This window comes from Amblyraja radiata, chromosome 13 (genome assembly GCF_010909765.2).
Source record: "Amblyraja radiata isolate CabotCenter1 chromosome 13, sAmbRad1.1.pri, whole genome shotgun sequence".
In the NCBI taxonomy this organism is placed as follows: Eukaryota; Metazoa; Chordata; class Chondrichthyes; order Rajiformes; family Rajidae; genus Amblyraja; species Amblyraja radiata.
Window position 1 is genome coordinate 43,474,702 of NC_045968.1, and position 23,653 is coordinate 43,498,354.

Consider the following 23,653-nt stretch of genomic DNA (forward strand, 5'->3'; position numbering starts at 1 on the left):
TCCGAACCAAGCCACGATGCAACCGGTCAGCATGCTCTCGACTGTGCACCTGTAGAAGTTAGAGAGAGTCTTCCTTGACAATCCGACTCTCCGTAATCTTCTCAGGAAGTAGAGGCGCTGATGAGCTTTTTTGATAATTGCGTTAGTGTTCTCGGACCAGGAAAGATCTTCAGAGATGTGCACACCCAGGAATTTGAAGTTCTTGACCCTTTCAACCATCGACCCGTTGATATAAATGGGGCTGTGGGTCCCTCTCCTACTCCTTCCAAAGTCCACAATCAGTTCCTTGGTTTTGCTGGTGTTCAGGGCCAGGTTATTGCGCTGGCACCATATGGACAGTTGCTCGATCTCTCTTCTGTACTCTGACTCATCCCCATCAGTGATACGCCCCACAATAGTGGTGTCGTCAGCGAACTTGATGATGGAGTTCGCACTGTGGTTCGCTACGCAGTCATGGGTATAGAGTGAGTACAGCAGGGGGCTGAGCACGCAGCCTTGAGGTGCTGATTGTTATTGAGGCTGACACATTTCCACCAATACGAACAGACTGTGGTCTGTGGACGAGGAAGTCGAGGATCCAGTTGCAGAGGGATGCGCAGAGACCCAGTTCTGCGAGTTTGGTAACCAGTTTGGAGGGGATGATTGTGTTAAATGCCGAGCTGTAATCAATGAATAACAGCCTGACATATGAGTTTTTGTTGTCCAAGTGGTCCAGTGCGGAGTGGAGGGCCAGCGAGATCGCATCCACCGTTGATCTGTTGTGGTGGTACGCGAACTGCAGTGGGTCCAGGTTTTTGTCGATGTAGGAGTTGATTTGCTCCATGATCAACCTCTCAAAGCACTTCATCACCACCGGCGTTAGTGCCAATGGTCGATAGTCATTACCTTACCTTCCACCCCATCAGCCGTCGCATACAACACATAATCCTCCGAAATTTCCACCACCTCCAACGGGATCCCACCACTAGCCACATTTTCCCATCTCCACCCCTTTCCACTTTCCACAGACACCGTTCCCTCCATAACTCCCTGGTTAACTCATCCCTTCACAAACCACCTCCTCCCCAGGTAACTTCCTCTGCAACCACAGAACATGCAAAACCAGTCGCTATACCTCCTCTCTCGACTCGGTCCAGGGACCCCGACAGTACTTTCAGGTTAGGCAGAGGTTCACTTGCACCTCCTCCAACCTCATCTACTGTATCCGTTGTTCAAGATGTGGACTCTTATACATCGGCGACACCAAACGCAGACTGGGTGATCATTTCGCGGAACACCTTCGCTCAGCCTGCCTGAACTTGCTCGATCTCCCGGTTGCTGGACAGTTTAATTCTCCTTCCCATTTCTACACAGACCTTTGTCCTAGGTCTCCTCCATTGTCAGAGTGAGGCTAAATGCTAAATGCTAACAGCACCACATATTTTGCTTGGGCAGCTTCCAGCCCAGTACCCTGTAGTATGAATATTGATTTTATCTCAGTTCAGGTAGCCTCAGCATTCCCTCTCTATCCCTTCCCCACCCAAGTCGCACTAGCTTCTCATTTTCACCCTACAAACAGCTAACAATGGCCTGTTTCTTTTATCATCGTTACGTTTTTGCATATCTTTCATTCATTTTTCTTTATCTCGTCACATCATCTATATCTCTCGTTACTCTTATTCCTAACCAGTCTGAAGAAGGGTTTCGATCTGAAACCAGGGCTGTGGAGTCAGAATCGGAGTCGTCGAGTCGGCGCAATTTTGGTGCTGCTGGCGTCCGAGTCGGTAAAAAAAGTCCCGACTCCGACCTCAACATAAATGTCAGAGATTACATAAATCTCTGCCTTATCCACTGACTTGGCCTCCACTGCCGTATGTGGCAAATAATTCCACAGATTCACCACCCTGACTAAAGAAATTCCACCTCATCTTATTCCTAAAAGAATATCCTTTAATTCTGATGCTATGACTCTAGTCTTAGACTCTCCCACAAGTAGGAGCAGACTTAGGCCATTCAGCCCATCAAGTCTACACCGCCAATCAATCATGACTGATCTATCTCTTTTGCCTAACCCCATTCTCCTGCCTTCTCCCATTAACCCCCGACACTGTACTATCCAATTTTGCTTTAGTACCATCTACAAACTTGCTAATCATGCTGTGTATGTTCTCAAGATGAATGTATGTTAATAAAGCTAATCTGAACAGAATCACGCCATGCTGACTATATGCCACATGACAATAAACTAAACGCTCCTCAGAAAAAGAAATGCTCAGCAAGCATTAAGAAATTGCAGTGAATTATGGATGCAGCCCAGATAGTCACACTAACCAACCTCCCTTCCATTGACTCCATTTATACCTCACACTGCCTCGGCAAGGGCAGCAGCATAATCAAGGACAAGTCTCACCCTGGCCACCCACTCTTCACCCCTCTCCCATTAGGCAAAAAGTGCTGAAGTGTGAAAACGCACACCTCAAGATTCAAGGACAGTTTCTTCCCAGCTGTTATCAGGCACCTAAACCATCCTACCACAAGCAGAGAGCAGTGCTGAACTACTATCTACCACTTTGGTGAACCTCTAACTAGATCGGACTTTGTTGGCTTTATCTTGCACTAAACGTTATCCCCTTATCATGTATCTGTGCACTGTAAATGGCTCAATTGTAATCATGTATTGTCTTTCCGCTGACTGGTTCGCACGCAACTAAGCTTTTCACTGAATCTCAGTACATGTGACAATAAACTAAACTGAACTGAAACTGAAGATAGACACAAAATGCTGGAGTAACTCAGGCAGCATCTCTGGAGAGAAAGGAGTCTGAGGAAGGGTTTCAATCCAAAACGTCACCCATTCCTTCTATCCAGAGATGCTGCCTGCCCCGCTGAGTTACTCCAGCATGTTATGTCTATTTTCAGTTTAAACCAGCATCTACATTTCCTTCCTACACATAAATTGAAACTGAACTACTGAAAACTTTACAAATCCCAGCTAGTTCAGTAGGGATTAACAAAATTAAGCAAAAATCAAAGAATAATTGCGTCACTTCTCACACCGTGCCACCCTCGTCACTCCAAGCATCATTCATAGCAAAGCAGATAGCAAGATTGTTTTCCAAATTGCAAATTTAAATAAATCTACCAACCATAATTTTTTTGGACTTGCTGGTTCATGTTGGAGAAATGAAAGATTTAAACTTCACTGAAGTTAATGGCTCAGATTATTCAGATTTCCATCAAATTTTCTACACATTGAGTCCCCTCTATTGAAATGAACAGTTTCAGTATAGTAATCTTGCCGTAAGCTTCAAGGTATTTTTTTGGATCAGCCAAGGATCCACACTGAAAAAAACATATTTCTCAACTTTCAATTTGCAACTGACTGATAGTATTAAATAATTACATGCTCACCCTAAAATGGTCACAGAACTATGCAAAGAGAAAGTGAGATGGATCAGCAGTCAAGGGCGTTTACGCATTCTACACCCGAGGCACAAGTTGTCCAGAAAAACAATGCTCCACTTATTAAGTACATCTAGAATACTTTAAATTGAAGAGATAACATGTTTGATCAGAAAACAATTCAATGTGAAAGGAAAAAAAGAACATAATAGATCAAAGTTCTCTCATATTTTCTTCCGAATTGATTTGTGGCACCAGATATGTTGGGAGGCAGACTAACTTCTCCATATCCAAGTAGAATATTGAACTGTATGAGGAATTTAGTGCCAATAATTCTCAATTGTTGTCCCTGTAGCAGGATTGTTAGGGTCTTCAACCTCAATCTGGATGCGTTGCTGTGCCAATTCCCACAGTTCTTCAGTTAAACCATCACCATAAGACTCCTTCACATCTTCAACACTAACTCAACAATGTCATTGATGACTGTTGGAGGTTCCTCATCAAATTCCAATAAATCATTGCATGCTCTGGCCATAGCTTCTTTCAGATTCTGTTCATGCAGTTTTGGGCTACTTCATGCCAGGATGCTTTGAGATTCGTATGGGCTTCCTGATGTGGTAGTTTTTCCAAAATTCCCCGATTGTTTCTTTTGGCCATCTATCTCCTCAATAAATTGGCCAAGGGTGCAGGAAGCCTTGAAATTAGAAATTACTCCCCGATCCATTGCTTGCAGTAAGGAAGTTGTGTTCCATGGAAGATTAACCGCCTCTGTAGAGACACAGATCTGAAGAACGTTGATATTCTCGGGGTGGCCTGGGACAGACAATCACCAACAATGCTTTGGGTTCAAGGTTATTTCCTCAAATATTGCTTCGCTGCCTGGCAGAAGGGCGACACAAACCACTGTGAAAGTATCTATCGCCATCGAGGCCTTCTTGTTTAATTTCCAATGCACCGGAAGATGTATTTTTGCATCTTAATCTTCTAGATCACTTCAATATATCTTGGTACATGTGCCAATAAACTAATACCAGCCGACCTTACCCAATGCCTTACTAGAGGCCATATAGACAACATCCACCGTCCTACCTTCATCAATTCCTTTTGTCACCGCCTCAAAAATCAATTAAGTTTGTAAGACGTGACCTGCCCCACACAAAGTCATGCTGACTGTCCCAAATTAGCCCATTCTCTACCAAATGCAAGTTATCCCATCCCCACAAATCTTCACATTTCCTTGCCACTGATGTGAGGCTTACCAGCCTATAATTTCCTGGAGTATCCCCATTTTTCTTCATAAACAAAGGAACATCTGCTACTTTCCAGTCCTCCAGGACCTTGCCTGTGGGTAGACAGGGTACAAAGATCTATGTAAATGCCCAGCAATCTCCCCTCTCTCATGTCTTGCTTTGCCTTCATTTTTATGCATTGCATTGTTTAGGTAAACGGCATGCAGTAGATGATAGTGTAATATGATTAACCTATTTAAATGAATAATGAATCAATTATAATAAATTATATTCAATATACCATAATCATTTTTGGGCAATCCCACTACCTAATCTGCACTCTACTGAAATGTAGCAATGTAATATTTCAGTGCACTAGTAAATGGCATTCAAGCTGTAAAATAATCAAATAACTAAGCAGAGTAAAAATCTGTAAGAAAGAACTGCAGATGCTGGTTTAAATCAAAGGTAGACAAAATGCTGGAGTAGCTCAGCGGGACAGGCAGCATCTCTGGAGAGAAGGAATGGGTGGTGTTTTGGGTTCACAGTAAAAATTTAATGCTAAGCATGACATAATGGTGTTCCAAATAATTTTTAATGGGAACCCAAATGCAAAAAACATTATAATGCAAGTGTAATGCACCAGCCAATTCTTTCCACACCCAAAAGCTGCTGTATTCATAAACATTTACAAATAATTTGTGCTATAATATCCACTTCAAATTTTCTCCATCATATGCTAAACATTTCAAATAAAAAGACTTGATATTAAGCCATTGCTTACTAACCAAAGTTTCAGAACAGTTCAGTCTAGTTTATTGTCATGTATACCGAGGTACAGTGAACAATCTGGATCAGTCTGCTTCAGCAAGTGCAGATTGTTCAGAAAACTAAAGATTTTACTGAAATGTGACAGCTGATAAATAATCCTACACAATAAAGCCACCACAATAAATGATCATAACTGATAGCTATAATAAATCCACTATGCCTTGGTGAATAAAAGCAAAGTATCTATACATAAATAAAAATGTAGTTAAACCAGGATGTTCAACTCAGCCAAAGATTAGGTTTAAGTTTATTATTGTCATGTGCACCGAGGTAAAATGGGCAGCTTTGTTTTGCATGCTATTCAAATATCTGATATATAACAAGCAAAGGGGAAGATATAAAGTGCAGACTATAGTTCTCAGCATTGTAATGCATGAGATCCATAGATTGTAGTTCCACAGACTATAGTTCCCAGCATTGTAGCACATTAGATCCAATGTTCACATGTGCCCCGGGCAAAGTTCCCAGATCGCTGAAGTTGCGTGAAGCTCCACAGCAGCCAGTAAACCCTGTTGCTCTCCCAAACATTCATTTGCAAACCTGGGCCTTTACAAGTCGGGTGACCTAGGGAGAACTTAGTGACATTCCTAAATGGATCCTCAAGCAAACATTGCACATTCAACTCCACCCCAACAAGTTATAGGACTGCTTATTAAAGAGCAGCTGCATGATTAAAAACAACATAACTCTCTCAGCCACAGATTATTTAACCATTGTAATGTCCCACTATTTCTTCACAACACTAATCACATTTTGAAAATTTATTGTAAAGTACTTGGAGGTATCCCAGTACACAAATGCAAGTTGGTCCTTGTAGAGCCAAGAAATTAGCTCATATTGAACATCTCCACAAAAGACCAACAGCAGTCATTGAGTAGAAAATACTTTTTCTTAAGAATGGCAATGATATAGAATAACTGAAGTGAACAGTACTGGTACATTTAAGAGGTTTTACATGCGAGAAGGGAAAAGGGATATTACAACTGGATTGGATGGGATGGAAGGTGGTAGGTGTGGATCACAAAGAAGAGGGAAAGACTAATTAGACAACATTGCCCAATTCTATGAAGTGATACATTTCTGCTCTGAACTTTTAAATGTAATCTGGAATACTGTCTGCCATGATGACTTTGCACTTCTAGGCTACATTTCTCAGTTATAAATTAATGGTAAAACCTGCCAACTGACTTGACTTAATTTGCAGTAACTCAACGTGTTAGATAAATGCAAAATCAATCCCATGCAATTATTTCTGAAGGCCTGAACTTACATTGTTAGCACATCACACTCTCTAAAAACTCAAATGTTTAAGGTTCAATTACTATTAGATCCTATAAACACAGCAGGGAAATTAAAACGCAATGATGTGTAAATTAGGATGCCAAAATTAAACGAATAAACTGCAAATTATATTTTGCAAGCAGGGAGCTGAAGCTTGAAATTTGGGGTTGAGTGGAGTAAAGAAGGGACTTTGTTACAGAACTATAATCAGATAAAATATTGGCCTTTGATAAGCTTGATTTGGTCCTTCAGATTAAATTGATCCTTATGACAGTAATAGTCAAATATTTGTTTTATCGATTACACTTTTAAAGAAGTAGAAATTAAAAAATGCTATTTATGCAGTTACTAAAATGCCAAAAGGCTAATAATTTTAATCCTATGAATCCAAACCACAAGTTACACTACACACCAAAATTGGAAATTTTAATGCTGCTTTGAGGTATAAAGTCATTGGGAAAATCTTATTTTAGCCTCCCCCCCCTCTAGATTTAGGGAAGTTAACTGAGGATTTTATTTATTTGATGTACCAGAGATACTAAAATGAAGAGGAAGTTTTTGCATAATATGTATTATCAAAATATTGAGCTATTTGTGCCTGAACAGTGTGTACACTGCTTCAAGGAAACTAAAACGTGCATTTCATTCCATACATTTAGGCAGACCACTTTTAAGGATTGGCCACACCATGGGTAGAATGGATTGGCTGGAAAGGTAGGAATCCCCTGTGGACATATGATTCTACATCCGAATATATTGCTGTGGATATTGTTGTGATAGTGGATTCCATAAGATAAATAGCAGTTTCTGGATCTACAAATAATCCAGCCTGGTATATTGCCTCGTTGGTGCTGGGGCAAAAAGGACTCAATGGCTGATTGAATAGCCAATTGTCATAGTGCATATCAGTCCCAATAACATACAGTACACCCTCATTTTAATTATGCAGGTAATAATAATAATAATAATGGATGGGATTTATATAGCGCCTTTCTAATACTCAAGGCGCTTTACATCGCATTATTCATTCACTCCTCAGTCACACTCGGTGGTGGTAAGCTACTTCTGTAGCCACAGCTGGCCTGGGGCAGACTGACGGAAGTGTGGCTGCCAATCTGCGCCTACGGCCCCTCCGACTACCACCAATCACTCACACACATAGACAAAAGTGTTGGAGAAACTCAGCGGGTGCAGCAGCATCTATGGAGCAAAGGAAATATGCCGAAACCCTTCTTCAGACAGATCTTACTTTTGCTACGTGAGGTTTTATTTCTCGTGATAATGGTTAAGTAACAATTCTTTTGGATTCAATTTAGTAATTACATCAATCCTACAATGAAGGATTGCCAAATTCAGCAGCAAAAATGAACCTAGCCATGTTCGTGTGTTTCTTTTATTCTATTGTCAGTGTATAAACTGTACACACTCATTAAACTGATGAAACTGCTTAACTCCAAGCACGGACATAAATATACACAACGAGTGAAACCTACATTGTCTTTTCAAACCAAAAATCACATGACCGCAGAGAAAATAATTCAAAGATCATATGTCAGTCAGATAGCAAAAACAATAGCTGACACTAACAATTGTTGAAAAGTGCTTGAAACTTAATTGATAACAAAAACTGCTTTGAGAGCAAAGTTCTGATTAAGGTAATCAACAAAAACTCTGCAAGGTAAAGTGCGAGGTGTCGTATTTTAGAAAGTTAACCCAGTTAATAGTAAATGGTGGGGCCTCAGTAGGTGTTGTAGGACAGAGAGATCTCGTACAGTACCCTCCATAATGTTTGAGACAAAGACCCATCATTTATTTGCCCTGTATTCCACAATTTGAGGGTTGTAATAGAAAAAAAATCAATGTGGTTAAAGTGCACATTATCAGATTTTAATAAAGGCCATTTTTATACATTTTGGTTTCACCATGTAGAAATTACAGCTGTGTTTACACATGGGTCCCCCCCAATTCAGGGCAACATAATGAGTGGGATACATGGCTTCACAGGTGTTTGAAATTGCTCAGGCATGTTTAATTGCCTCCTTAATGCAGGTAGAAGAGAGCTCTCAGCACCTAGTCTTTCCTCCAGTCTTTCCATCACCTTTGGAAACTTTTATTGCTATTTAATAACATGAGGACCAAAGTTGTGCCAATGAAAGTCAAAGAAGTCATTATGAGACTGAGAAACAAGAATAAAACTGTTTGAGACATCAGCCAAACCTTAGGCTTACCAAAATCAACTGTTTGGAACATTATTAAGAAGAAAGAGTACACTGGCGAGCTTGCTAATCGCTAGAGCCAGGATGTTTAGGCGCTAAAAAACTCTGAAATAAGCATGCAAAAAGACATAATAAAATTTATTGACAAAAAAGGGATGTATTTCCACCACCAAAATATGGTTAAAAATTATAATATAAAGGCATTCTACATAAAATGACCAAAGTTGCCTGGTTGCACATAATAACTAGCATTTTTTTTTAAATTGTAAACAGGAGTCATACACGTTATGTGATCCAAAATCATCTTTAATCAGTATGTAGACTCTAGCAGTACAGTGGATGATTAGTTGTCAGAGCATCCTGACTGCTGTACAAACTGAGCAGTGCAGGAAGTAGGTGTTAGTATAAATGTTACAGTAAGGTGGGGTTAGTGATGCTAACTTATATATGATTGGTTGACATGCATAAACCAATCTACATCCTTCCCCCTAAAGACTAAGTGTAATGGGCACCCATGCCATTAGAGTTAAACATATTCGCCATAGCTATCAGGCGGTCTACTAACACAGCCCGAACGCGTACGGACCAAGCCCTCTCCTGAAAGATTAGGCGGATTGGGAGAACCCGGAAGCGAGAAAAGCGCGGGAGAGACTTGTGGTGTCCGAAAGGGGAAACATACAGGAGGGGAAACCCCGTGGTTAGTCACAACCGCGGGACGTGGAGGGGTAGAAGGCACGGCAACAGGCGGCTGGAACTGGAGCGGTGGAGCATAGGGTCCGGCTGGTGGCGGATGTGGTTCCCACACGGCAAGCAAGTGTTGGCGACTTCTGCTGTAAACGGCTCCCTCATAGTCCACAAAGTAAGATCGTGGTTCATCAGCCGGGCCGACAACAGTACCCAGATGGGAGTGTCCCATAGAAGTTTGAAGACGAGCGACCTGGCCCGGCAGTAGAGGCTTTAGTGGTTTGCTGAATTTGTCATATGATCGTCTCTGGATGTCGTGCTTCTCCTGAATACGTTTCTGGACAGCAGCAGGCTTCAGCACCCGTGGTACCAGCTGTTGCTGAGCAATCGGAACAGGAGGTCTTGTCGTTCTGGACATCAGTCGCTGGGCTGGTGAACCCAGGGTTCCGTCTCTGGCAATGTTTCTGAGATTCAAAAGATCGAGATACACGTCTGAGTTTGCAAGGCGCGCTCGCTCTAGCAGTTGTTTGCGCTACTAACGGCTCGCTCAGCGAGTCTGTTACTCTGTGGGTACTCGGGGCTGCTCGTGACGTGGTGGAAGTTCCATCGGTTTGCAAAGAGCTTGAACACGTGGCTGGTGAACTGTCTACCAATGTCGGTTTGCAAGCGAACGGGTGAGCCGAACGTAGAGAAGTGCCTCTTTAGTTTTCAGATGACCATCTCGGATGTGATGGAGGTCAGCAGGTCGAGTTCAAACCAGTTAGAAAAAGAGTCAACGAGAACGAGGTAGTGCTGTCCACGCCATTCGAAAATGTCTGCCGCCACCGACGTCCAGGCCAAAGCTGGTGGAGGTTGTTGCAGAAGGGGCTGCCTCTGCTGATGAGGTGTGAGGCTGTTGCAGGTGGGGCAGGAGGCTGTACGGTCCCATATGTACTTGGCCATCCCAGGCCAGTAGAACAGGCTCTGCGCGCGTGTCAGTGTGGCATCAGCTCCTGGGTGTCCGCTGTGTGCCTCTTTGTAGTATTCATCGCGTAGTGATGAGGGGATCACAAACTTGTGGCCCTTAACCTTGACACCATCCTGAATTACCAGTTAATCGCGAACTAAGAAGAACGGCTGCGCCTCAGTTGGTGCGCTAGATTGTTTGTCTGGCCAACCTTTTTTGATGACTGATGAGAGTATCTGGAGAATGTCGTCGGCGGCAGTGTGTTTGGCTAGGCTGCGCAGTTGTTTAGTAGGCACAAAGTCGACGCCGAGTATTGTAAAATCTTCCCGTTAGTAGGGATGTCGTTTGCAAGATGTCCGAGGTGCACGAGAGTGTCCGCAATGTGCATGTCCTTACCCTTTTTGTAGATTATAGTGAAAGCGAAACGCTGCAGGTGAGCTGGTGCGGCATGGATGGGTTTGTTCAGATTTGTCACCAGTGGCTGGTGGTCTGCTCGACTGTGAAAGTGTTTGCAAAGACGAAGTCATTGAATTTGGAACAGGCAAAGACGACAGCCAGCAGCTCCTTCTCGATCTGTGCGTAGCGCTATTCAGTGTCGGTCATGGTACGGGAGGCATATGAGACAGGGAGCAGGGTACCATCAGCAGATGGTTGTAGGCAGGCTGCACCGAGCCCGAATCACGAGGCATCACAGGTGATCGTCACCGGACATTTCAGATCGAAAAATGTCAGGGTCGGTGCACTGGTCAGCTTTGATTTTAAAGTGTCAAATGCTATCTGATGTTGCTGGACCAGGCAGTGTCCTTTCCAGTTAGTTGTCATAGAGGTGTGCTTAGTTCACTGAGGTTTGGTATGAATTTGCCAAGATAGCTTACCATGCCCAGGAAGCACTGCAGGCCGTGCACGTCTGTGGGGGCAGGCATCTCTGTGATGGCAGCAACTTTCTTCGGATCAGGTTTGAGGCCATCGGGAGTGAATACATTACCAACGTAGGTGACCTCTGAAACCCTGAACTTGCATTTGTTAGGGTTGAGCTTGAGGTTGATCTGACGTGACTGCTCCATGACAAGCCTTAGGTTGTGATTATGTTCCGGCGCATCTTTGCCATATGCCAGGATATCGTCAACAATAATGGCACACGGTAAGTCCAGGAACAATTGCTCCATGGCCCTCTGGAAGACCTCACTGACGGAGTTGATTCCGAATGGCATTCTCAGAAGCTTGAATCTGCCAAACGGGGTGGCAAATGTGGTGAGGTTTGACGACTCGTTGTCCAGCGGTATCTGCCAGAAAGAGTTATTTGCGTCAAGGACCGGAAAAAGGGTGGCCTGTCCGACCTTTGCTGCAACATCCTCGACAGTCTTCATGGGGTGGTGGGGGCGCCTAATGGCAGAGTTCAAGTCTTTCGGGTTGATGCACAGGAGGATTTCATTTTTATCCTTCTTGAGAGTGGCAACCATGGTTGACACCCAATCAGTGGGCTCATTGACTGCTTCGAGCACGCCCAAGGAGACCAAATTTTTAAACTCAGATTCAACCCCGTCCTTCATGGCATGTGACAAATGGTGTGGCGCACGAACGACAGGTGCCACGTTGGGGTTGGTAGATATCTTGTAGGTCACAGGCAGCTTGCCTAATTTGTTATCGAACAAATCGGGGTATTCTTTTAACGGGTCCATTGAAATCAGCAGCTTGTGGACCGTTTTGTCAAAGGAAATCAGCCCCAGATCCTGGCAAGCACGGTTGCCCAGCAGAGTCACAGAGTTAGAGTTCAAGACATAGAAGGTCAGATTTCTTGTGGTTTTTTCCAGCGCACATTTGAAAGTGGCTCTTCCCAGTGGACCCAGCACCTCCCCCCCATAAGCATGCAAAGTGGAGCTGTCAGTGGCTCGTTATTTCTGATCTTGTTGTAGAGGTTGATTGACATTGCTTTGACCTTTATACCTGTATCCAATTTGGCCTCAAAGCCGACATTGTTGACAGTAACCAGAACTGTAGGGTCGGAGATCTTGCCAACAGCATGCAGTAATGAATAAACAGTTGAATTTTCTTGCGAATTAATTGGACTGTGATCGTGGGCGGTGTCGAGCTGGTATGGAGAATGGAATTGTTTTCGTCTCGTTGCAAGAAGTTGAGATTAGGTCTAGAACTGTGTGATTTCTTCCCATGGGCCCGACAGGCGGCAGCGAAATGGTTTAATTTTTTACAATAATTGCAGGCCTTTCCATATGCAGGACAAGGCGATTGCTTGTTGTGCAATTAATTGCAATTGGGGCATCTTTTGGGAGGCTCGCTGTTAGCTGCCTGGCTTGCTTGGGTCATAAATCGCCTGTTATCTGTCTGTGCTCGCTGCCTGGCGAGTCCTGTCTGATTAATGGATTTGGTTTCGGTTCCGAGCGGACTGTTTAATGGGTCAATAAATTCTGCCATACGACAAGCGTGTGCGGCTTCTTCTAATGTTAAATCAGCTTTTCGCAGAAGTTTAGATCTTAGCTTTTGGTCACTCATCCCTGTCACTAAAATGTCCCTTGTTAGCTGGTCAGTCATATTTTCCAAAGCGGCACCTCTGAGCCATATACATTAAGTCAGAAATAAACGATTTGACATATATGATTGGTTGACATGCATAAACCAATCTACACAAATTATCTGGTGTTAAACCATGCCGTCCGTCAGACAGAATATGCTTCAGTTGTGAAAAACTTATTTCTGCTTCAGCTGAGGTCACTGGTGCATACCCGAAACAAGCTACAGATTCTATATTCATGTTGATATCTTGTGCATTACAACTACCTTTAATAACTTTAGCTATGTTTTGTGTTTCTTCAAGATCTTTGATAGCTAAAATCACTCTCACATTTTCCTTGTATATCTTTACCTACATCGACAGGAATTTTACGGATATTGTCAGTTACTTTGTTGAAAACCTGCAAGTTATTCACTAATGTTTCGCCACGTTTCTCAAGGGAAGTGAGTTTGTGGGAAGTTTACAAAATTGGAAGCAAATAAACACAAGATCACGGTGGAGGGACTTCTTCTGCATGATTTAACTGACGATCCTGACTGCAGCAGATTCTTCTTCTTCAAAACTGTTGACGATTTCTTTCATCTTTTCAAAATTTGCAGCATCATAGAGTACAGCAGAGAGCCATGTACCCCACCTAGTCAAAACAGGCTGAGGTAGCGGAATCTTGGGTGCCATTTCCTTGAACAACTGCACACGTGACAGTGCTTTGAGGAAGATTTTCTTGACATTGAAAACTAGGCAATCGACATTTGGAAACAAGCTACGTATGTGCTTAGCAATTCTATGAAATCCTTGAACTAAGCATGTCAAATGCAACATTTTGTGGAATAAAACTTTAAGTCAAACAGAAGAACATTCTCGTGTTTTATACCAAAGTACAGCAAGTGAAGACGTAAACAACTGAGTAATAGTTGAGCTGTTTGACTTCTCCAATACTTCCGATGTCAACAAATACTCCTTTGATGATTGACCTGCCTCCAGTGTCCCTGTCAGCTGCAGCAGAGTTGGGGACAGTCTGATCCCCAACTTTTTAATTTGGCAGATTATTTGTTGGACAAAGGCCAGGGATGAAAAGACAGGTGTGAGCCCTAAAGGATAAAGAGTTGTGAATAGGGAAGCTTGGTGTTAGAAATGTTTTAATTTATATTCGTATGTGAAGATAAAAAGCTACTTAAGAGTTGCTTTAGAATTTGACAAGGAGAAATAAAGCTGTCTTTGGTTAAAAAAAGTTGTGGAAATAATACTATATCCTAATCTAACATAATCTTCTCTTAAGAACAGTCTGTAAGTTTCATTGCAGATGGCCATGAACTTGACAAGCAATATCTTCGGTTGACACTTATTCAGTGATACTCTATGAAGCAACAGCTAAATAACAGCTGTAACTACAGCTTCTAATATTTTTAGCTGGCAATAACAAAACATTTTTAAAGACCTCTATTTTTTGAAAATCCTGCAAACAAATTTTAAAAGCCCTGTCACACGGTACGAGTTCATTCCAAGAGTTCTCCCGAGTTTGCCCTGATTCGAACTCGGAGATTTACAGTAATGGCCACTCGTCGGTACTCGGGGCTCCCGTGAGATTTTTCATCATGTTGAAAAATCATCACGAGTCTTCCCGTGCTTACCTGCCGTTAGTGAGTCTTCCCGAGTACCTGCCGTTTGCGTTAAAAGACGTCCCCGAGCTCCGACGTACCTGCTACGTTCATTCTCCGTGCTTACCACGAGTTTGATTTGTTTTTAAACTCGGGAGAGCACTTGGAATGAACTCGTACCGTGGGACAGGGCTTTTAGTCTGAAACTCTTGCCACGAACATCCTATTGCAAATTGACACAATTGTTTTTATAACATTATCTATAACACGAGCTTCATTAGGAATGGATCTATCACATTATAGAGAACTATCTGTGGATTGAAATGAGACGAAAACAAACACATTTAGAATTGAGCATATTTGATGTCCCATATGCAAAAGAGATCAGAGATTTTGAAAATATACATTTACCAAATTAGCCCAACATTTTACATATATCATTAACACGCTTTGAGAAAAAAAAAGAACATTATTCTGCCATTATTCTGAAGGTTACTCTATATTAATAGCAATGTTAAAGTACAAGCAATTACTGCCAAAACTATACCTGTTTAACAGAAATTGTCATTGACATACCTATAATCAAAATCCCTCAACTCAGTTATTATATTGTACACATGGAAACATTAAGCTACTATTTTGGAATGACTAAACAACCGGAATCAAAATCTGCAGAAACTAAAGGTAGATAATACATGTTATATCATACCTGAAGAACCAGTGGTTCTGGGTTAAAAGCCAATGTCAGAAGCAGCTGCATCCGCTCAGAGTCTTTCAAATTCTTCATCAAAAAGCTTCCAGAATCCTTTGTTTCAGCATACCTACGTACGATTCTGTCCAGGAGTCTCTGTGATGGACAATGCACCAAGTCTGACCACCCTTCCACAATATCTGGGGTCAGTAACCGAACTTCTCCATTTAAACGGGAAAACTGAGTCTTGTACATAGCTTGTGTAACATCACAACGAGGTCGGCCCGTGGCCCTTTTGCAGATCTTTTGTTCCATCTCCATCAGTTCTTGATTAGAACCCAAGCGTTTGAGAACAATACGCCTTGCACCTTCCCTTGGCTCGCCATACTGAGCGAAGTAGACATTTTTCACATTCAAGAAATCCAGAATTCGCAGGCGACCCCATGTTTCAAAAGTGATTTGGCCATTCATAAACTTACGACACCAGCTAGTGCCAAAACATGCTGGACATTTGTTGAGGCTAATGAAACGACGATCTGTAAGTTCATTCTTCTGAAAGGAGTCGAATAACGTGTGCGTATTCATTAACATGAAAACCAACAGACTCACCACAAACAGGAACTTCAAACAGCAGTACAACCGACCAAGCTTCAGTGTAAGCAATCGCCACATGGTTCTGTCTGCCCTTTAATGAAACATTAACACTTGAGATTCTTCATAAAGTCAATGTTGATAAACAATTTTGCCTTACATACTCAGTTTCTATTTTAAATGTAATCACGAAGTCAATCATAAGAGAATACTCGTTCTGTGGATCCCACGTCTCATCTTCAAATTCTGAACAAATCTGTGCAAGCAACTTCCTGTTCTGCAGATAATATCTGGGGGGAAAAAAACAAAAAGCATTTTTGCAATAATGAAATAGTTTTAGTACATATGTATAATCATATTTAAATACAATTTTCAATAGCATTGCACACATCAAATGTAAATGGTAAAGTTTACAGCAGTTTCAAAAACAGTTGCTCCTTAGTGCAGGCTAGTTGGAAGGCGGCATATTGGGTTGCTAAGCTCAGATAAACATTCTCTAACAATCTGATATCTGGACAAAGAAACACAACAGTAATGGATGCACTGTTGACAACTTGTCCACTCAAGATTTTAATATCAGGTAGTACTATTTTATTAACTACTTCTGCTTCAAGTCTGCATAATTTTGTCAACAAAACTATCAACCTTTTAATTATAAATTATATTCTAAACTTCCACTCCCTGGAGTGCATAAGACCATAATACATTGTAGCTGAATTGGGCCATTCGGTCCACTGAGTCTACTCTACAATTCAATCATGGTTGATCTATTTTCCCTCTCAACCCCATTTTCCTGCTTCTCTCCCCCCCCCCCCATAACGTTTGACACCTTTACCAATCAAGAAAGTGCGAAGGGCAGATTGTGCATAACAAATCAGTTAGAATTTAAAAATACTTCAAAAATACTCAGTGACTTGGCCTCCACAGCAGTCTGTGGCAATGAATTGCAGATACACCACTCTTACTAAAGGAATTTCTCATCACATTTCCAAAGCTACATCGTCATAGTCTGTGGCTGTGGCTTCTGGTCCAAGACTCACCCACCAGTGGAAACATCCTCTATGCATCCACTCTATCCAGACCTTTCACTATTTTTGTAAGTTTCAATGAGTTCCTACTTCATCCTTCCAAACTCCAGCGAGTACAGGCCCAGTCATCAAATGCACACCATACATTAACTCAATCCTCCTCCGGATCATTCTCGTAAACCTTCTCTGTACCCTCCACTGCCAGTGCATCCCTCCTCAGATATGGCGCCCAAGACTGCTCACAATACTCCAAATGCGGTTTGACCAGTGCCTTATAAAGCCTCAGCATTACATCCCTGCTTTTATATTTTAATCCTCTTGAAATGAATACTAATATTGCATTTACCTTCCTTTACGGATTCAACTTGCAAATTACCTTTTAGGAATCCTGCACCAACACCCCAAAGTCCCTTTGCACCTCCAATTTCTGGATGTTCTTCCATTTAGAAAATAGTCTACCACGTTATTCCTACCACCAAAATACATGGCCACACACTTTGCTACATTGTATTCCATCTTCTGAGCCCACTTTCCGAACCTGTCTATGTCCTTCTGCAGACACCCTGCTTCCTCTACACTACCAGCTTCAGATGTCTGAAGGGTCTCAACCCAAAACATCACCTATTCCTTTTCTCCAGAGATGCTGTCTGACCCGTTGAGTTACTCTAGCTTTTTGTGTCCATCTTCAGTTTAAACCACCATCTGCAGTTCCTTCCTACACAATGCCATCATCCAAATCATTAATACACAACGTGAAGAGTAGTGGTCCCAATACAATCCTGCGGAACACCACTAGTCACTGGCATACAACCGGAAATAAAAACCCTTATTCCCAAACATTGCCTTTTGCCATTTGGCCAACCTTCCATCCATGCTAGTATCTTCCCACTAATACCATTCGTTCTCATCCTATTTAGCAGCCTTACATGCAATGCCTTCTGAAATTCCAAGTAAACAACATCCACGGACATTCCTTTATCTATCCTGCTATTTATGTCCTCAAAGAATTCCAACTGATTTGGCATGCAAAATCTGCCCTTCACAAAACTACACTGACTTTGGTTTATTTTATCATGCGATTCCAAGTACTCGGAAACCTCATCCTTAATAATTAATAATGGACTTTAAAATCTTACAACTAGTGAAGTCGGGCTAAGTGGCCTATTTTCCCCTCTTTTGCCTTGCTCCCTTCTTGAACAACAAAGTAATATTTACAATTTTCCAGTCCTTTGGGACCAGTCCTGTCTCTAGCAGTAGTTGAAAGATCACTGCTAATGCCCGCCCAATTTGCAAAGCTATCTCTTAGAACCCTGGGGCGTTGTCCATCTGGTCCAGGTGACATCCACCTACAGACCTTTTAGCTTCCCAAGCACTGTCGCCTTAGTAATAGCAACTGCATTACCTTCTTCCACCCTGATGCTCTAGAACTTCGGGCACATTGCTGGTGATGCAAAAAACATATTCAATTTAGCTGCCATTTCTTTATTCCCCATTACTACTTCTCCAGCATCATTTTCCAGCAGTCCTAATGTCTACTCTTCCCCCCCCTCCCCCCCCCCCCCCCTTTACATATCAGAAGAACATTTTAGTGTCCTTTATATTAATGGGTAGCTTAAATTCATATTTTCTACCCTTATTGCCTTTTTCCATAGCTCTGTTGGTTTTTGAAAGCCTCCCATCCTCTAGATTTGTGCTAATCTTGGCAAAATTATTTGTATTCTCTTTTATATTTTGCTGTCTTTGACTTCCTTTGCTAGTCACGGTCACCTAATTTTCCCCTTAGAATCTTTCTTCCTCTTTGGGATGAAAAGATCCCGTGTCATCTGAATTATTCCCATAAACTCTTGCCATTGTTGCTCCACCGTCATTCCTATTAGGGTCCCTTTTGAATGAACTTTGGCCAGCTCTTCACTCATTCCTCTGTCGTTACCTTTACTCAACAGTAATACCGACATGTCTGGTTTCATCTCCTCCCTCTCAAACTACCAGTTGAATCTTATACTATGGTCACCACCCCCATTACTTTAAGCTTCAAATCAAATCCAGTTTGTTATACAATACCAAATCCAGAATTGCCTTTTCCTTGGTATACAAAAGTGCTGGAGAAACTCAGCGGGTGAGGCAGCATCTATGGAGCAAAGGAAATAGGCAACATTTCGGGCCGAAACCCTTCTTCAGACTGCCTTTTCCTTAGTAGGTTCAACCACAAGCTGCTCTAAGATGCCATCTTGTAGATACTATACAAATTATTTCTTTTGGAACCCATCACTAACCCTATTTTGCCAGTCTACCATCATATTGATATCTTCCATGACCACTACTATGGTTCAAGAATAGCTTCTTACAAACAACCATAAGGCTTTTGAACACAACCTCAAATAGGAACTGTCTTTTAGTTGCACCAAGGTCTTTGGACATTTTTTTTTGCACTTTCATTGGGGTTATCAATTTATTGCATTTTTGTGTATTGTATATTATCCATGTGTATTGTGTTTACAGGTTTGTAATGTTGCTGCCAGTAAGAATGTAATTGTTCGGTTGTTGGTACATATGACAATTAAACACACTTGAGCTCTTTTCTAATGTCCTGATGAACATAAGTTTTAAAATTCATCGTATGGTTCCATTGCCTTTTAGGGGGAATTTGCTGTGCAAAGATTTTCCATATTGCATCAAAAATACTTCATCTGGGGAGTTCAAGGTTATGATGGAAACCAAGTGCATGCAACTTATTCAATTAAGGTTCTGAAATGCTTCAAACATTTACACAGTATGCTATACCCACTGAGTACAGTGCTTGCAGAATAAAGTATATTGAAAAGAGAGTTTGATGCAGCAAGAGCAAAGGTACAGATCCATACTGAAAGGAAAAAAGATTAAAATAACTTTTTTGTTCTGGCTGAAGTTGTGGTTTCTTTTTTCCATTTTAAATGGGGTTCACTCTAACTTATAAATTATAGTTCACTGCATCCATTTAATTAAAACTGGTATCATGAAAGTATATTAGTAACTGGAGAAAATTACAAGTACAAACATCTAATTGATATTTTAATGTAGACAATAAGATTCTGAACGTCAAGCCTAGTTCGACGTACATCACCATCATCCCCACCAAACGAATAAACTGGGACTGCTCCCACCCCCCCTCCCTCCCTCCCCCCCCCTCCCTCCCTCCCCTTCCCCCCCCCCTCCCCTCCCCCCCCCCCCCTCCCCTCCCCCCCCCCCCCTCCCCTCCCCCCCCCCCCCATGTAACTAGATCCATGGCTTCCATGGCGACAGCACGTTGTCCTCAATAACTATCAGCTCAGGGGCACCTCAACGCTTGATACCCAGTCCCCTGCTCTACTCTTTCTTGACCCATGACTATCTGACCACACAGTTCTAACACCATCTTTAAATACAATGATTACACTTGAATGATAATAACACCTCAAGGGCCCAAACACAAAACATTACGTATCCATCTTTCCAGCGATGGTGGCTGACCCATTGAGTTACTCCAGTATGTTGTGTCTCTCTTCGACAGTAACAATGTTTGAATCAATAACGGGAGAGAGATTGAAAATCTGAATGGTGCTGGAACAACAATCTTGCTGTCATCATAAACAAGGAGTTGATTGTTGACTTTAGGAGGAGAAAGCCAGGATCCACAAAGGTGTCTTCATCGACAGGACGGCGGTGAAGATTTAACAGTTTCGTTATCAGCTAGTGCACACATCTGAAGATCTGTCCTGGGCTCATAAATGCCTCTACTTCCTGAAAAGATTGAGGAGATTTGGTATATCGACGAAAACCTTCTTGAAATTCTACCGGTATACGGTAGAGAGAATATTGACTAGTTGGAACACAGTCTGGTTCGGCCACTCAAACATCAAGAGACATAAGAGATATCAGACACTGACTGGTTCATCACAGGTACTGACCATCAAAGGGACCTATTATCAATGTTGTTTTGTCGTTATTAATGGAGCTGCTGTAGAGATGGCATCCGAGAAGATTCGGCATGTTCACGAGGATTCTCACAAACTTCTACAGATGTGCTACAAAAAAATATTCTGATGGGATGCATCGCAGCCTGGTATGGCAACTGCTCTGTTGTTGACTCCCCGAAGCTCCAAACAGTGGTGAACATAACCCATTCCATCAAAGGTTTGTCACTGCCTTTCATCCAATCCATCTTCACTGTGCGTTGCATCAGGCTGGAACTACGGTCAAGTATATCTGTCACCATGGCCATTCCCTTTTCTCTCATCTACCTTCTGAGAGAAAATATTTAGGAGTTTAAAGGGCCAGAAATGTGGCCTTAAGAATGGTTTCTTCCCTACTGCTATCACACTGATGAACTAATCACCTCTTTCACACCTCCTTCCTAGACTACCTTATTCTCAACTCTGAACTCCACCACATTCGGTTAATCCATTATTACACTTTAATGTTTTTGTTTTTGCACAACCTTTGCACCATTCTAGCGATTTGTATTCTAGTTCATTGTGATATCTATCATTATTGCATATATACTGTTTACGAGCTCCATGCAGAGAAAGAATGTCATTGCACTGATGTACACTGTATATGGCATTAAACTAATCTGACCTAGAAAGGGGAGAAACCAGGAGGAGAAAGGGAAAGATCCATTTGTCGTGGTCCACGTGGAAATCACTGAAGTGAATAGGATTAAGGAGGCACTTCTGCTGAAGGAGTACAGGTATAAAAAGTCAAAAATAAAATGTAGAATCTTAAAAATAATCTTTGGATTATTTATTGAAATATGCACAAGAAAGAAAGCCCAGAAAGTTGGACAAATTACTCCAACACTGGTGAGAAGTGGGTTTCCATTCACAGATCACTGGCACAAGTATGTACCAAGGAGAGGACGAGGTGTCCCACTACTCATAGGTATGTTACAATACTTACCTTCAGCGGCGCTGCAATTCTGCCACTGGCCGTGTGCGCGATTTTGGCGCATTTGAGGGGGGGGGGGGGCGGTGTTAAATCACGGTTTTTTTCTTACATGGTCCTGGATTATATTTGGTTGGAGTGCAATATTTTGTTGAAGAATCGTTCCGACGGGCGTTCTGTCTATTTATTTATTTAAATTTTAAAAAAAAAGATTTTTAAATTGCCCGACTCGTTCAGCGCTGGAGTCATTTTAAAATCAGCTTCTAAAGAAGTCAACGCCGACAACGGGATCGGATTTAATGTAGGTGACAGGTAAAAGAAAGCGGTTTATTTTTATGTATAAAAGTGGTCCTTAAGATACCTTTAGTTCACATTTTAAGTTGCGAAACGGTGATTTAGTCCCCATACCGACCGGCAGTGTTTTTCATGCAGATATGGGGATCTAAATCACTGCAAACCGCAACGTTCCAAATGGTCGCGTTCCAGAAAATACCAACAGGCAAGTTGATTTAAATGGCCATAAATTTACAGCAATTAAACATTAAATTCCTTCCATTTGGCCTATAAATCCATGAAAATAAGATTTAAAAATTATCTTATATTGTGAATTCTTGTGTGAATGTTATTTGGATACTTAGGCTATTTAAAAATGTTAATCTATTTTTAAGAAATTGATAGATGTTTAGATCTAGTAATTGAATTTTGTAATTAGCTACAATTAGGTAACTAACTAATTATATGCTTTAATTTCAAGTCATCTAAGTAAGATTGTTTCATATTTGTTTCAGAATGCTTCAATCTATAATAACTGAAAATTTATTTCAGTTTTCTTAATTTTTAAGAAAGTTATGGCCATTTGACTGTCCTCGCTCACAGCTTTTGTGTTAAGTCAATGGAAAAGCAATAGAGAACAAGATGCTAATTTCCGAGTATGAAAATGGCCATAACCTTTTTAATACTGAAGATATGAAAGTGAATTAGGTGACAAATTAAACTTCTTTTTATGCTTTAACTGATGGGATAAATTGCAGACTTGATTTTTTTAATCTCAAAATATTGTAACATTGCTACTAAATCCATTCGTAAGCTAAATATTACTGGAGCATACAACATTCTTGGAGGACATCTCAGGTTTGCAGTAGGAATGGTATTTTTCTTGGCAGAGGTGACTCGCACCTGGGATCACCATTTCAAAAATGGAACTAGGCACTCTGACCGGGATGAAAGAAAAATAAAATCACTAAGAGGATAGAGAAGTCTTGGAATTTACTAACCAATAGAGCCAAGGAAACCAAGATTCAGAATACATTCAAGAAATCGATCAATGTTTCAGCACTGAGTTAGCATGCGAGATGAGTGAAAGAAAGTGACATAGATAACAGATTAGCAATGACCTTATTAAATACCAAAGATAGACCCAGCATCTGCAGTTCCTTCCTACACATTATTAAATACCAAACTAGATATGGGCCAAATCCACTAGTACTTCCTATATTGTTGTGATCCATTTATATGTAACTATTCCACTATTTTTTTGAGAATACTTTCAAAAGAAGTTGCACATTTGCTTCAGCTGCTCTTCAAATGGCAAATTTCCACAGTAAACCAGCTTTATTTGTCATTTGTAATGTGCAACTAACCTTGCCTCCCCTTCAACTTGATGTTTTTGAAATAAATACAATCTGTGCTGGTCACCCTCCTCCCCAAGTTTATCCCTCCCATGATCCACCTACCCCTTATATACTCGTTCCCCA

General features: G+C 41.5%; 1 protein-coding gene across 2 annotated transcripts in view; it reads right to left on the reverse strand.

Annotated features, from left to right (window-relative positions):
• The window catches only part of dipk2a (divergent protein kinase domain 2A), a 182,736-nt gene that overhangs the window by 144,465 nt on the left and 14,618 nt on the right, over positions 1–23,653 (reverse strand). For both annotated transcript variants that reach the window (XM_033031897.1, XM_033031896.1), the window contains exon 2: positions 15,400–16,262. In XM_033031897.1, coding sequence (XP_032887788.1) covers positions 15,400–16,053 — 654 coding nt within the window. In that variant the 5' untranslated portion in view covers positions 16,054–16,262. The remainder of the gene's footprint in view (positions 1–15,399; positions 16,263–23,653) is intronic.